General features: G+C 39.5%; 1 protein-coding gene across 1 annotated transcript in view; it reads left to right on the top strand.

Moving 5' to 3' along the window:
- Positions 1-14,546, top strand: part of Trim33 (tripartite motif containing 33) — an 86,406-nt gene extending 71,860 nt beyond the window's left edge. The window contains exons 13-20 of the mRNA XM_013024628.1: positions 914-1,073; positions 2,783-3,132; positions 5,426-5,549; positions 7,524-7,598; positions 10,938-11,090; positions 12,637-12,687; positions 12,767-12,975; positions 13,979-14,546. Coding sequence (XP_012880082.1) covers positions 914-1,073; positions 2,783-3,132; positions 5,426-5,549; positions 7,524-7,598; positions 10,938-11,090; positions 12,637-12,687; positions 12,767-12,975; positions 13,979-14,060 — 1,204 coding nt within the window. The 3' untranslated portion in view covers positions 14,061-14,546. The remainder of the gene's footprint in view (positions 1-913; positions 1,074-2,782; positions 3,133-5,425; positions 5,550-7,523; positions 7,599-10,937; positions 11,091-12,636; positions 12,688-12,766; positions 12,976-13,978) is intronic.
- Positions 14,547-15,164: the final 618 nt, after the last annotated feature.

Below are 15,164 nucleotides of genomic sequence, written 5' to 3'. Positions count from 1 at the left end.
TTGGAGATAAGAGTCTCACAGGGGGCTGGGAAGGTGGCTCAGTGGTAGAGTGCTTGCTTTGCATGCCTGAGGCCCTGGGTTCGATTCGTCATCACCACATAAGCAAAAGGAAAAACACCAGAAGTGGCGCTGTGGCTCAAGTGGTAGAGCGCTAGCCTTGAGCTGAAGAGCTGAGGGACAGCGCCCAGGCCCAGAGTTCAGGCCCCATTTTAAAATTAAAATTTTAATTAAAATTAAAAAAAATTAAGGTTTAATTTAAAATACTGCATAAAATTACCTTCTGATTATGTTTGTGTAAGCAACATTAAGTGAATTTGATATTTAGAATTCAGACTTGAGTTCCATTCTGTCCTTCATTCGCACAGTTTCAAAGTTTGAGACAATTCCCTAATCAGAAAACTAATCCCAAGTATTTCAAATACAGAAAATTCAACCTGTACTGCCCCTAGAAAATGATTTTTACTAAAAGTGCCTCAGATTAAGAAATGTATTCTTGGGCCGGGAAGGTGGCTCAGTGGTAGAGCGCTTGCCTTGCATGCCTAAGGCCCTGGGTTTGATTCCTCAGCACCACATAAGCAAAAAGAAAAAAGCCGGAAGTGGCGCTGTGGCTCAAGTGGTAGAGCGCTAGCCTTGAGCTGGAGAGCTGAGGGACAGCGCCCAGGCCCAGAGCCCCGTGACCGGACCCAAAAAAAGAAAAAGAAATGTATTCTTAGGGTCATCTGAAAGTCGGGTTTACATTTTTAAGGAGATTTGCAGGTAGGCTCCCATCACAGTCCTCTAAACTGCATTATGATGTATCCTTACCTTGTGTGTGGTTGTTCTCTATTGTCCTCACTTTAATAAATACTTTTCATGTAATTATTTTTGTTTACATCGTAGTTCATACATGTGACCTTTGTGTGTTATTTATTAGCTGTGGATCGTCAGGGAGAACTGCTGAGAAGACAGGTCTTAGTTTCAAGTCAGATCAAGTGAAGGTCAAGCAGGAACCTGGGATGGAAGATGAAGTGTGCAGCTTCTCCGGGGCTGTGAAGCAAGAGAAGGCCGAAGACGGCAGGAGGAGTGCCTGCATGGTAAATCCCTGTGGGTCTGTCTGACACGGCCTGTGGGCGTCGCTTCACTGGTAGAAAGTTCACCTCAGTCTAGCTTCTGGGGATCTCTGTTTCTGTTTGTATGTCTGACACAAGCCACATATCTCTTCTTCTAATTCATTTTTATCGTCTGAGTCAACTGTAATCAGAAAAAATTCAGTATGCATTTGAAATTGCCTTTGAAATTTTATTCTGTTAATATTTTTGTAATAATGCTAAATAAGGCTCTATCTTGTCAGTGTGTGTGTGTGTACATCAGGGATGTATTGGGAGTCAAACTGAGAGCCTTGTGTATACTAAGCAAGCCCCCACCACCAAGGAACATCCGCAACCTGATTTTTTCCCCACATTTTGTATTAGCTGATATTGTCTATTCTAAATTTATTAGTCATCTCATCCATATTGAATCTCATGCCCCCAAAAGACCCTTAGCTATAGGCCTTGAGCGTTTAGATTTCTTGTATGGCTGAGGTCCCAGGAGGCTCAGGCTTCAACCCTCAGTATGGAGGTTGGAATAATAGGGCTTGTCTGTCAAAGCCCCATGTTGAAAACTTCAGTACCACACACAAAAAAAAATTTATATGAAAGAAAACAATTGATTAAAGATTGGTGATAAAATTGCCTTTTTTGTTTATGAATTTTTAGCTATCCAAGAGTTGCTTTAAATAGGATGTTAAAATTTATAATATAGAATGGAGGAAGGCCTAAGTCCCTTTCATTTAGAAATTTTGATTTTTGTTTTCCTTCCTAACAAGGCATCTGTATTACTATATTTTTGGCACGTAAGAACATCAAGGCAGGGCTGGCATGCTGGCTCAGTGGTAGAGCGCTAGCCTTGAGCTGAAGAGCTAAGGGACAGCGCCCAGGCCCAGAGCTCAGGCCCCATGCCCGGACCCCTCCCCACCCCCCAAAAAAAAATAACATCAAGGCATTAATATGTTCAATGACACATAAAAATTCATGTCAGAGAACAATAGATTTAGTCTTTAGTAAACTTAATCTGGAAAGTTCCCCCATAAGAATTGATGATGAGTTTGGACACTGGTGGCTCTTGCCTATAATCCTAGTTAGCCAGGAAGCTGAGATCTGAGGATTGAGGTTAAAAGCCACCCTGGGGAGACAAATCTTAAGAGACATCTCCAGTTAATCAGCAAAAAGTCAAAAGTGTGGTTCAGGTGGTAGAGCTCCAGCCTTGAGGGAAAAAAATGCTAAACCAAGAGCATGAGGCCTTGCCTTCAAGCCCCCAGACTGCCCCCCCCATGTTTATTTTACACAGCCTTCCTATATTAGTAGAAAGATAGGTGGGCGGAGGACAATACAAAATGTTTCTCAAACTCGATACAACAGATTCTTGATGGGAAAATAATGTGCCATAGGCAGCTTTCTCTGTAGGAAAGAATGCAACTGCTTAACTTCAGACAGTGTACTTAATTTTTAACTAATTTCCTTTTATGTAGTTGAACCCTCCTCCCCCACACTAGAGGGATAGACATTCTAAAATCATACATTAGCATATCTAAATAATTTTGAGGTTATTTTCATTCTTCACTGTCACTAATAGGATTTATAAAGTAGATTTTAAGTTAACATTAGTTTATCAGTATGGATACTGACATAATTTTTAAATAAACGCACATTGTGTGCCATAAGGATAAAATGATTTTTTCAAGAATTTGTCTGTTTTGTCTTAGTTGAGCAGCCCCGAGAGTAGCTTGACACCACCTCTCTCAACTAACCTGCATCTAGAGAGTGAGCTGGACACATTAGCCAGCCTAGAGAACCACGTGAAGACTGAGCCCACTGACGTGAATGAAAGCTGCAAACAGTCTGGGCTCAGTGGCCTAGTAAATGGAAAGTCTCCAGTGCGAAGCCTCATACACAGGTCGGCCAGGATTGGAGGAGATGGCAGCAGCAAAGATGAGGACCCCAACGAGGACTGGTGTGCCGTCTGCCAGAATGGAGGGGATCTGTTGTGCTGTGAAAAGTGTCCAAAGGTCTTTCATCTAACTTGTCATGTTCCAACACTTCTTAGCTTTCCAAGGTACCACTGGAACAATCCATTTTGTCTCTGTTATTTTCAAAAGCTAAAAATACAACAGAAAGCTGTTTCTGAAAAACTTGAAAAGTCATATAGCCTTCTTAACCACTTCATAGTATTTCTGTAAAACAGTCATTTGCTCCATTTGTATTAGCTTTGAGAAAAAATATTAGGATGACAAAATGTTCAAACCTTAAATGAGACCCTCTTCCTATATAGTCCAGACTGGCCTTGAACTTGTAATCCTCCTGCCTTGGCCTCCCACGTGCAGGGATTGCAAATGTTGCACCATCATTCCCAGTTAGAATGTTTTTCCTTTATTGACTTTGTGTGGGCAGTTACTAAATTCTTTGTAGATGAAGTAAAGATGGGTAAAGAGACTGAGAATGTAAAGTTTGTCCTTAAGAGTCTGCTAAATAAGAGTTAGAAGCATTAAAACATTCATAGATGGGCTGGGAAAGTAGTTCAGTGGTAGAGTGCTTGCCTAGCATGCATGAAGCCCTGGGTTCAATTCTTCAGTACCACGTACACAGAAAAGGCTGGAAGTGGCACTCTGGCTCAAGTGGTAGAGTGCTAATCTTGAGAAAAAGAAGCTCAGGGACAGTGTCCAGGCCCTGAGTTCAAGCCCCAGGACTAGCCAAAGTGAGCATCCTAGGCAAATTTATAATCCTAGTTCATTCAGTAGAGTGAATATGTAGTCTACTTATAATTCTTCTGGGACTTTGGATACCTGATTTTCAAGTGTCAGTTTTGCATTTATAAGCAGTGAGATTTGGTGCTTATGATCCTGGCTACTCAGGAGGCAGAGATCCAAGGACTGAAGTTCAAAGCCAGTCCAGAGAGACAGATCTAAGACTCTTACCTCTAATAACCAGCAAAAGCCGGAAGTAGAAGGTGTAGCTCAAGTTGTAGAGTGGTCACAGATGAGAGTGAGAACCCTTGAGTTCAAGCACCGGTACTGATACAAAAAAGAAATTGTAGAATCCTTAGGCCTTTTTTGTTTGTTTGTTTGTTTGTACTGGGATTGAGCCTAGGGCTTTACATGTTCTGGGCTTTTACTAAGTTATATTCCCAAACCTTTTTATGTTTTACTTTGAGACAGAAACTTGCTAACTTGCCCCAATTGGCTTCCAACACCTGATCTTCCCACTTCAGACTCCTGAATATCTGGGATTTATGGGCATGTGCCACTTCACCCAGTTGTACTTGTGGTGCTTTTTTGTTTTTGTTTTTTTATTTGTCTTTCTTGGAGCTGGAACTCAGGGCCTGGGCACTGTCCCTAGGCTCTTTTTTTGCTCAAGGTGAGCACTCTACCACTTTTAGCCACAGTTTCACTTCAGTTTTTCTGGTGGTTCATTGGAGATAAGAGTCTTTCCTGCATGGGCTGACTTTGAACTGCAATCCTCTGAGTAGCTAGGATTATAGGTGTGAGCCATCAGCACCTGGCTGTACTTGTGTTTTTTTAACTCTGAATTTATTACCTTATTTGTCTATATGCTTGTTTTGCTTGCTATACTTGTAATCAGACCTAGGGCCTTCAGTATGCCAGGCAAGTACTGTACCACTGAGTCACTTCTTTTTTCCCTTTCTTTTTATTTATTTATTTTTTATTTTTGTTTGAGTGAAAACTTAGTATTTTTCTTGGTGTACATGATGACTGTGAAGCCACCAGTGTCCAACTGGAATTTCTAGTTTGATACAGTTTGGTTAAAAAAAAAAAAGTATAGACTTTATCAGAATGGAACGATAAGGAGAGCCAAATGCCAGTGGGTCACACTTAACAATCCTGGCCACTCAGGGAGGTTGAAATCTGGAGCATTGTGGCTTAGGCCTGCCTAGGCAGAAAAGGTTGCTGGACTCATTCTCCCAAACAACTAGGCTGAAGGCATGGTTAAAGTTGTAGAATGCTAGCCTAGCAAGCAAGCATGAGGCTCTTAATTCAAACCCACCAGTAAATGCACCCCCCCCAAAAAAAAGAAGAGTATTAAAAAGATGAGGGGTATTTATTTGTACATGTGCTGTGCTGGTACTTATCGGTCTGTGTTTCTGTATTCTATCTTTTGAGTTGACATGAAATAAGTCTTAATTTATGATTGGCAAGTATAACATATGACAACATAGTATAAGACACCAAGGCTCTCCATATCTTTTATTCAGGAAGTAGGTTCATGTAATGTGGCAACCAATCTTTATCCAAAATACAAAACTAAAGAAAACAAACTTGCATTCAGGGAGTTTGTGTCTAGAGCACACTTGATTACAGTCACATGAACTAATTGCCTGTCTTCTTGCACAGTGGGGACTGGATATGCACGTTTTGCAGAGATATTGGGAAGCCAGAAGTTGAATATGATTGTGATAATTTGCAGCACAGCAAGAAGGGGAAAACCGTACAGGGACTGAGCCCTGTGGACCAAAGGGTAAGTGTCAAATAGGCCGATTTGTTAACCTATCTACCTAGGGTTGTTGCTTCTGTTTGTCTATGTGTTACACAAACCTTTAGAGTTTTATAGTTCCACGATCTGATGGCATATTAGTATTTCTGAAATCTTTTCTAATACTCCTCAGTTTGTGATGCTTATGCAGCTTCTTCACTTAACATATTCTAACTAAAATCCTGGTCTTTTTTTCTATTTTAGGGCCATATTAGGGTTTGAACTCAGGATCTCAGGCTAGTTCTACCACTGATTTTTAATCTTTACCCTCCCCCCCAAAAGAAATCAAATAACATAAAATAACTATTCTCCCTTCTCAGTATTCCCTATCACTAAATAGTTATCACTGTTCACTTCCATGGCTCAGTTTAGAAGCCTATTAGAAATGAGGAATCCAAGCCATGACAACCCTAGACTGCCATCATAACTTTTTTTTTTCCCTCCAGTTCTGGGGTTTGAACTCAGGGCCTGCGCACTGTCCCTGAGCTTCTTTTGCTCCAGGCTAGCACTCTACTACTTTGAGCCACAGCACTGCTTCTGGCTTCTGTTTATGTGGTACTGAGGAACAGACCCAGAGCTTCATGCATGCTGGGCGAGCACTCTTCCAGTGAACCACCTTCCCAGCCCCATCATAATTTCTTACCTAGACTGTTACCATAATTTTGTAACTGGTTTCTCTGTCTATTCTTTTTTTTTTGGTCCAGTTGTAGGGCCTGAACTCTGGGCCTGGGCGCTGTCCCTCAGCTCAAGGCTAGCGCTCTACCACTTGAGCCACAGCGCCACTTCCGGCTTTTTTCTTTTTGCTTATGTGGGGCTGAGGAATTGAACCCAGGGCCTCATGCATGCAAGGCAAGTGCTCTACCACTGAGCCACCTTCCCAGCCCCTCTCTGTCTATTCTTGTTCCACCTTTAATCCAATTTTTATATATTGAAGTGTTCTTTTTTTTAAAAAAAATGAAGTTTGGGTGCTGCTACCCAGGAGGCTAAAAATCATGGTTTGAAGCTAACCTAGGCAACAAAATCCATGAGACTCTTATCTTCAGTTACCCACCAGAAAAGACAGAGTAGAGCTATGGTTCGAGTGGTAGGAAGTACTAGGGCTAGAGCAAAAAAGCTAAAGGACATTACCATATCCTAAGTATAAGCCCTAGTACCAGCATCCCTCCCCTCCCCCCCAAAAAAGCTAAGAAGCCTATCACATATATGCCTTAAAATCTTCTAAGTTTCTGATAAGTTAGGAATGAAATCAAATGTTCTTTCTTCACTGTACTCTGGCTGTTGCTGATTTGATTGTAGGCTCATTTCTGAGGATAAAATGTCTTCCACCTAGTTCTGTGGCCATTAAGCGTGATTCAGTAGACTTGCAAAATCTTTTCTCCACTGTGTGTTGAATGTGTATGAACTTACATTAGCAGACATTTTAAGTAGATAGAAAACTACAAATGCAAAATACACCTGGAAACTTAGTAGATGTGCAAAGAAAAATTTTGTAATTGGATTGAGGAGAGATGGGCTGTATATATGTTGAACCTGAGTGGAGTCAACTTGAAATAAGGGCAAGAATACTTGATTTGCTCACTTGAGAGAATTACTGTGTGTTGCAAGAGTAATAATTTATTACCATAGAGTAATAATTTATTTCCTTCTTACCTAATAATTCACAAATTTTTGCACAGAGTGCTATATGTTGGTATTATAACTATGTTTGTTTCTATAAACAGTGCTTGTTACCTTAGTTATATTAGAATAAAGGCACACTTCATTTATTTCAGATAGAACAGGACATAATTTCAAAATTATATGGGAGGCAGATGGGCTTCCTTTTGAATATGTTTAGATAGCTGATATGTAGATATGTAAATATGTAACATTTCACAGTGCAATTAATCTTATTGTCAAGAATATCTTACCAGAGATGAGGTGATACTAAATATGTCTTCCTTTTCTTTGTGGTACCAGAAATGTGAACGCCTTCTGCTTTACCTCTATTGCCATGAATTAAGTATTGAATTCCAGGAGCCTGTTCCTGTTTCGGTGAGTTACAAACCCGGATCTACTTGTTTTGGTGACGAAGTCATCTCATGTGATGCTTGAGAATACAGGCTTTACCTTGCTCCAGACTTCTGAGCTTGTAGTGAAGCTCAGTCTTCCTGATTAAGCTTTTAAGGTCCTCCAAGACTCAACATTTTCTGAGGTTCTTTAAAAGTTATTTTGGCAAATAATAATGGAGTATGGCTTTACGTTGTGATCTATGTATATATAGAAAGACTTGGTCAAGTTTAATAAAGATTTTCATACATCCACCCATCATCTCACCAATTGAACATACTTGTGGTGAGATTATTAAACCTATTTAACAATTTTGAAATGTGTAATATATTACTGTGGGCACCACAAGAGTCAGTAAATCTCAAACTTAACCTTCCAATCAAATTACAGTTTAAATCCTTTAATCAACATCTTTTCTTTCCCTATCTCATCTTAGGAAAAAAAATTTTCTGTTGTATAATTTATGGAACATAAGGTGACAATTTGATACTTACATTGTGTAATGATTCTAACACTTGTTACTTTATCATTTTGAAGAGTACATAAGACAACCTGTGTAAAGTGTTAAGTGTAGTACTTTGGAACATAGTAAGTACTTAATGAATCAGGAATTTCATTAGATCTAAATAGATGTACCAATTCATTTGATTAAAATTACAGGTTCTTGGGCTGGGTGTGATGGGTCATATTATTATTCCCGCTGGGGTGGGGAATGGGAGTTTGAGGCCATCTTGGGCCACTTAGCTATACCCTGTTTTTTAAAAGGATTACAGGGTTTGGAGGCTTGGCTCAGGTGGTAGGGTACCAGGTAATTAGTGAAATTATCAAAACCCAATCTCAATCTTAAAAAATAATAGTTTGCTCTAAGAGATTTTATTGCCCTGATAAGTGAATTTTTTTTTTACTTTTAAAATGTAAGAGAAACAATTACAATGAAAAAAACATTGAACTAGGAATCAGAAAACTTAGTTCTTCCATCAAGCAACTTTTTTTTTTTTTTTGCTGGTCATGGGGCTTGAACTCTGGGCTTGGGTGCTGTCCCTCAGCTCTTCAGCTTAAGGCAAGTGCTCTACCACTTGAGCCACAGTGGCACTTCCGGTTTTCTTGTGGTTTATTGGAGATAGTCTCATGGTCTTTCCTGCCCGGGCTGGCTTTGAACCAGGATCCTCAGATCCCAGCCTCCTGAGTAGCTAAGATTACAGGCGTGAGCCACCAGCGCCTGGCTATCAAGCAACTTTTATTTCCTCCTTTCTCCATTTCTCTTACCTCTCTCTCTCTCTGTCTCTTTCTCTTTTTCTTTCTCTTTGCCAGTTGTAGGGCTTGAACTCTGGGGTCTAGGCACTGCCCCTCAGCTCTTTAGCTGAAGACTAGCTCTCTACCACTTGAGCTACAGTGCCACTTGGGTTTTCTGGTGGTTAATTAGAGATAATTAACAGATTTTTCCTGCCTGGGCTGGCTTTGAACCATGATCCTCAGATCTCAGCATCCTGAGGAGCCAGGGTGACAGGCAAGAGCCATTGGCACCTGGCTTTTTTTTTGAGGGAGTCAGTGCTGGGTTGAACTCAGATAAAGCAGGTACTTAATTAAGTACTTGAACCACGACTCCTTGGATTTTTTGCAGGGTCTTTTGCCTGGCATGACTGGGCGGCTATCTTCCTGCTTGTGCTTCTCCCCGTCTCTAGGGTAGCAGGTGCACACCACAAGCTCTGTGTGTAATAGCATCTCAAGAACGTCTGTGCCTGGGTTTACCTCAATCCATGACCTTTCCCACCTAGCTTAGGATTTCAGGCTTTAGCCACTTTGCCCAGCTCTTTTCTTCTTTTATTTTTTGGCCAGTTCTAGAGTTGAACTCAGGGCCTGGGCACTGTCCCTGAGCCTCTCTCTGCTCAAGGCTAGCACTCTACCACTTGAGCCACAGTGCCACTCCAGCATTTTCTGTTTATGTGGTAGTGAGGAATTGAACCCAGGGCTTCATGCATGCTAGGCACTCATTTTTGAGATAGGGTCTGAATAGACTAGGATGGCTGGCCTCAAACTTTAGGTTGGCTGGCCTCAAACTTGTGATCTTCCAGGAGACATTACATACTCTTCTGCATTTCCTTTCTGTTTAGTGTTGGTTGGTTGGTTTCTCTATAACTGCAGTCCTCCTCCATCAAAGGCTGGGGTGTCAAGTGTGCATCACTGTGTGAGATCACAACAGTGTCCTATACAAACACTAACACATGTGTTTGCTAGCTCTGCTATGATAAAACCCTCTGATTTAGTCAAGATTGAGAAAAGACACTAGGAAAAAAACTACTTTTTGTTTATTCTGTGATGACTCTTGTTGTAAAGAATCAAGGATCTAAAGTACCCCCAGAAGTTTTCAGTGCCTAAAAAGTAGCATAAGAATATGATACATACATTTTATTTGCTGGCTATTAATTCAATAATATATTATTGCATATGCTGCAGGCAAGAAAATACTAAATGATAGTTGACTTTTTGCTGAGTAAGCTGAGAAATGAATTTAAAGTACAGATTTAAAGCCTATGTTTCTTTTCATGAAGTATTTAGATAGTTCTTCTGGGATTAAGAGAGTGGCCCAAGGCTCAGAAGACTGATAACAGTAAAATCCAGAGTTCAAGGCTACCCTAGGCTACATAGACTCCGCTTCAAAATAGGCCACAATAAACAAGCCTTAAATAGCGTCTCCATATTCAATTATATTCCACTTGTAGAAAACTTTTTGGCCAAAAGTAGATAGGGTCAAAACAGTAAATGATTAATAGTAAACTTGTCTCCTCCATTGTTAAAAGCTGAGACTTCTTTTTGACATAAAATCATATTTTCCTGAGATATCTTCTAAAAGATATGATGCTCTGATCATAACAGCAATTCCTCCTCTTCCTCTTCCTCCTCCACCAATCGAGCCACAGTTCCACTTCAGTTTTCTGGTGGTTTATTGGAGATAAGAGTCTCACGGACTTTCCTGTCCAGGCTGGCTTTGAACTATGATCCTCAGATCTCAGCCTTCTGAGTAGCTAGGATTACAGGTGTGAGCCACTCATGCCTGGCCATATTCTCTTAAAAAGGGACAAAATAATAAGTGAAACTTGGCTGTTCCAGATGTGAGTGTTTTGGCGGGCTCCCCTGGCTTTTCCATATATATATTTATTAAAGGTTTAGAATTTGGAGTCATCCAAGGGGTATGACATGTGGCTGGCACCTAGGCTCTCAGGACAGGATGGAAGCAGAAGGCATAAAAGACCTCACGTGATTCATATGCTATGCATTTTCAGACATGTGTGGGCAGTTCTTATCTGCTTTTTCTTATTGTTTTAGATACCAAACTACTACAAGATAATAAAGAAACCAATGGATTTGTCCACCGTGAAAAAGAAACTTCAAAAAAAACATTCCCAACATTACCAAATCCCAGATGACTTTGTGGCTGATGTTCGTCTGATCTTCAAGAACTGTGAAAGGTTTAATGAAGTATGTTAGCTTCCAACCTAATACTGGCTTACGTGTTTTTTATTTTGGGTTTTTATTTTATTTTGGGTTATTTTTTAAATTTTATTTTTAGTGAAAGAATTTTCTTTGATTAAATTTTTTTTCTTCATTTCTTTCAAAAGCAAAATTTGACTTTATTTGCAGCTCCAAAGAAGGGATTTTTAAAATGTATAATTTGGAGTATGTACCTAGATACAATATATTGAGAATGTATTGAATGCCCTTCCTGAGCTGTGAGTTGGGTTAATTATGGAAAGTAATCTGCAGTTAAGTAAATTGATTGGATATGATATTTTGGGTACTTTGAAGAGGAATTTATTTGTACCCATATTTTTGGCATTTTATTGATATGCAGAGCCTTAAAATCATAAATGTATCTCTGATGGCTCATCTTGAAAAATAACTCAGAGTATATAATGATGAGTTTTATGGTTTCCGCAGTGTGACTTTCATTCATTTTAGTTGTTTATTTTTTGAGGATAAAAATGTGATGATATACATACTTTAAGAAGAAACATGATTTGTGCCTCTGTCAAGAAATTTACTTTTGTTACTTTTGTAATAAAGTCTGTTACTATTATGGACAGTTTTCATTGTAGGAGAGAAAAATGGAATTAGATGAGAATCTATCAAGTCTTCATAAAAATGAATATTAAAACTTTTTATATTGCTGTTTTAGTTAAATCACATTGAATCATGTAAAGTCTACCAGTAGCTATCTATCTCTTTAGGTGACATTTTATTATTTTAAAAAATCCTGCTGGGTACCAGCGGCTCACGCCTGTAATCCTAACTGTTCAATAGGCTGAGATCTGAGGATTGCAGTTCAAAGCCAGCCTGAGCAGGAAAGTCTGTGAGATTCCTATCCTCCAATAAACTACTCAAAAGAAGCTGGAAGTGGCGCTGTGGCTCAAATGGTGGAGCGTTAGCCTTGAGCACGAAGAGGCTCTGGGACAGCGCCCAGGCCCTGAATTCAAGTCCCAGGACTTGAATTCCCCTCCCCCCCCCCAAAAAAAAAAGAAAGAAAAATTCTTGTAAGGTGAAAAGTAGCAAATATGCCACAAGAGTAAATTAGTAAAATCTTACTAATTTCCACTTACAAAATAATAATCCAAAGTCCTTCATGAACTCAAGTTGATATGAATGTGCATATGACATTTATGAGAAATTAATTTGTGGTTTCTGTATTGCCATCCATATAAAGATAAACTCTGGTTGTTTTGTCGAAAGCTCTACAGTTTTTAGAAGCAGTATTTCTTTTCATTTGTTTCACAAATATTTTCTTCTTGGGTAGATTATTCTTGCTAAAGTTGACCTTTGTTATTTGGAATGAGATTTCTGGAAGCTTCACAGCACCATTAGCAACAGGGTGTTGTACACAAAGTTGGTCATGTTGTATGAAGTTGAACAAGCATTTATATAGCAGTCTGTTCCCTCGTATGGCTGACTCGTCGCCAATCCTATGCCGTTTCTTAACTTAGAAAGGATTATAATTTCCCTTTTTTTTTGACTCTGGTGTCCTTTTTAGATGATGAAAGTTGTTCAAGTTTATGCAGACACACAAGAGATTAATTTGAAGGTAAGCTTTTCAGACCATGCAAGCTTGGTGAAGGCGTGTGCACTGCCCACGGGTGACGGCTCCTCTCTTTTGCTTGCAGGCTGACTCAGAAGTAGCACAGGCAGGGAAGGCAGTGGCATTGTACTTTGAAGATAAACTCACAGAGATCTACTCAGACAGGACCTTCGCACCTTTGCCAGAGTTTGAGCAGGAGGAGGATGACGGTGAGGTGACTGAGGACTCTGACGAAGACTTTATTCAGCCTCGCAGAAAACGCCTGAAGTCAGACGAGAGGCCAGTGCACATAAAGTAAAGTGACATGGACTTATATCAGTTGTTTTTAAAAGAAAGAAAAGAAAAAATGCTTTTATTTAAGTGTTGCTGTGGTATATCCTGCCTACGGTGGGCACCTCCTAGAGGAAGCCGACAGCGTCTACCAGTATTAGAATGAACTGATGGACAGAGACGTGCTTGTCATCAAGGGGTGGGGGAAACACTTTGCGACTTGTGAGTGAAAGAGCAAAAGTGAAATGATTTGAGGATGTTCTCTGAGTGTTATTCATATAGTATTAACAGTGTAGGACACTGGGTGTGTATACATAAGTACACAAAGCTCATGTTGCTCAATACCTTGTCTTTGGACTGGAGTACGCAGTTATTAAAACAACTTCTAAGCTTTTCCCCTTGGTTTTTATTATTTTTCTCCTTAAAAAAAGAGTCTCAGATTCCACTTTAATGTCCATTCAGATGTGCAGTGAATCATGAAAGTATATCCTTCCTACCCCATTGTCTTAGTTTTTAAATTGGCATGAACTCAACAATAGTTTTGTGTTGTCCTCACCCATGACCACTGATGGCACCATCACCTCCATGGTCTGTGGAAATAATGTGATGACTTCCCAGAGAACTGTTCCACACACGGCACCTCCCACTCAGATCAGCCGGCCGCAGCGATTCCCACACAAGGCAGAATGTTTGTTCAAAGTTAACTAGTTTTCTGTACATTTAAATTTGATTGAGAAGGTAACAACTGGCTCTTATCCAGTCTTCCTTCATATATCAGTTTTCCAATAGAGCATTATTGGTAAACAGTAATCTGTCAACTACCAAATGTGTAAAATTTTCTGTAATTCACTTTGTCTTATTTGTAAATAGTGAACTAAAACTGGCAGATCGGCAACATTTGCTGAGCCTGTTTTTTTAAGCTAATGTGTATTCTTACTAATGTCCCTATCAAAAATGGGTTTGTAATATATGCTGTCTATTTCTAATGTTCACATTCATATTTTGAAGTTCTATCTTATTTTAATAGAGAACAGACTTCTCAGAAAATCTTCAGAAGCAGCTTATTACTGAAATACCACAATATTGAAATAAAACCCGGTGGGGTTTAGATCCCTCATCTGTCCACCAAGTGGGACATTTGCCTGGACTTGGGGCTTGAAAAGACCTAGAAGAATCCTGTGTGTAAGTGCAGGAAATAAGCCACTCTCCCCTGGACTGGCGTCCACAGTGCACCCAGCCTGCCTGGCAGTGGAAGCAGACAACCAGCTTGGCTTTGGTTCATTTCTCTTCACTCGTGTTGCTCAGACTCAAAACGTGTGTTCTAGACTTTGTGCAGGCTTCTCTTTTGTTGGATTAAAATTTTTAGTCCTGCTTTTATGTGGATACATTAGAATGAAAAGTGACCAAAATAGAAGAATTTCCCATTAGATGTTTTTCAGATGTCAGCAGATTTGTGGCAAATCATTTGCCTTTTTAGTAACTCCACTGAAGCAGTTCAGACCACAGACTACTCAGAAAATTGACCTGATTGTCTAAAAAGTAAATTTTTTTAGTTCGCATTGGATCAAATAAAGTATTCTAAAGAAATTATCATACAGATTGTTTGGGTGGTTTTTCTTTTCTTAACAAGGAATAGGGTAAATAGGAATGTGATTCAGGCCTTCTGATGGTGTATTTAAACAAAATTGATTTTACCTGTTTACTTTTGTTCCCTGGCTTCCTTTTAGCTTTTCTTTCTTCTTTGTTATAAATTAAGACTTACCAAAAACAAAGCAAGCTGTGTGCAAGCTGTTTTATTATTTTACTACACTTTCAAATTCCTAATAGAGTTTTCTGTGAGTGAGAGAAAAAAGATCATTTTAAAATGCTTAAAACTATATACTCTTGCATCTCTCTTACATCTGTTTCTCTGGTGATATTCATGATTCTGTTTATAAATAGACATAGATCTAGGGGGCAGGTTTAGAAAGTGAGCAGTTGCAGTATAGCTTCATTCTGTTAAGCCTTTGACCTCTACTATTTAGTATTTAGCTCCTTACATGAATTCTCTCTAAAATTCTCAGGTCATAAGTAGGTTCACCCAAGTTGGGGAGAAACAAAACTTAAGCAGATATCTCAATATTTAGAGCTCTAAAAAGATAATGTGTTCCTTTAAAGATATTTTTGTGTTGGATGAGAGTTTTGTTTCCTTGAAGGTCTGTTAAACCAGTCAG

This window comes from Dipodomys ordii, unplaced genomic scaffold, assembly GCF_000151885.1.
Source record: "Dipodomys ordii isolate 6190 unplaced genomic scaffold, Dord_2.0 Scaffold78, whole genome shotgun sequence".
NCBI lineage: Eukaryota > Metazoa > Chordata > Mammalia > Rodentia > Heteromyidae > Dipodomys > Dipodomys ordii.
Note: the sequence above shows the minus strand (reverse complement) of the source record. Positions and strands in the feature narration are given on the sequence as shown.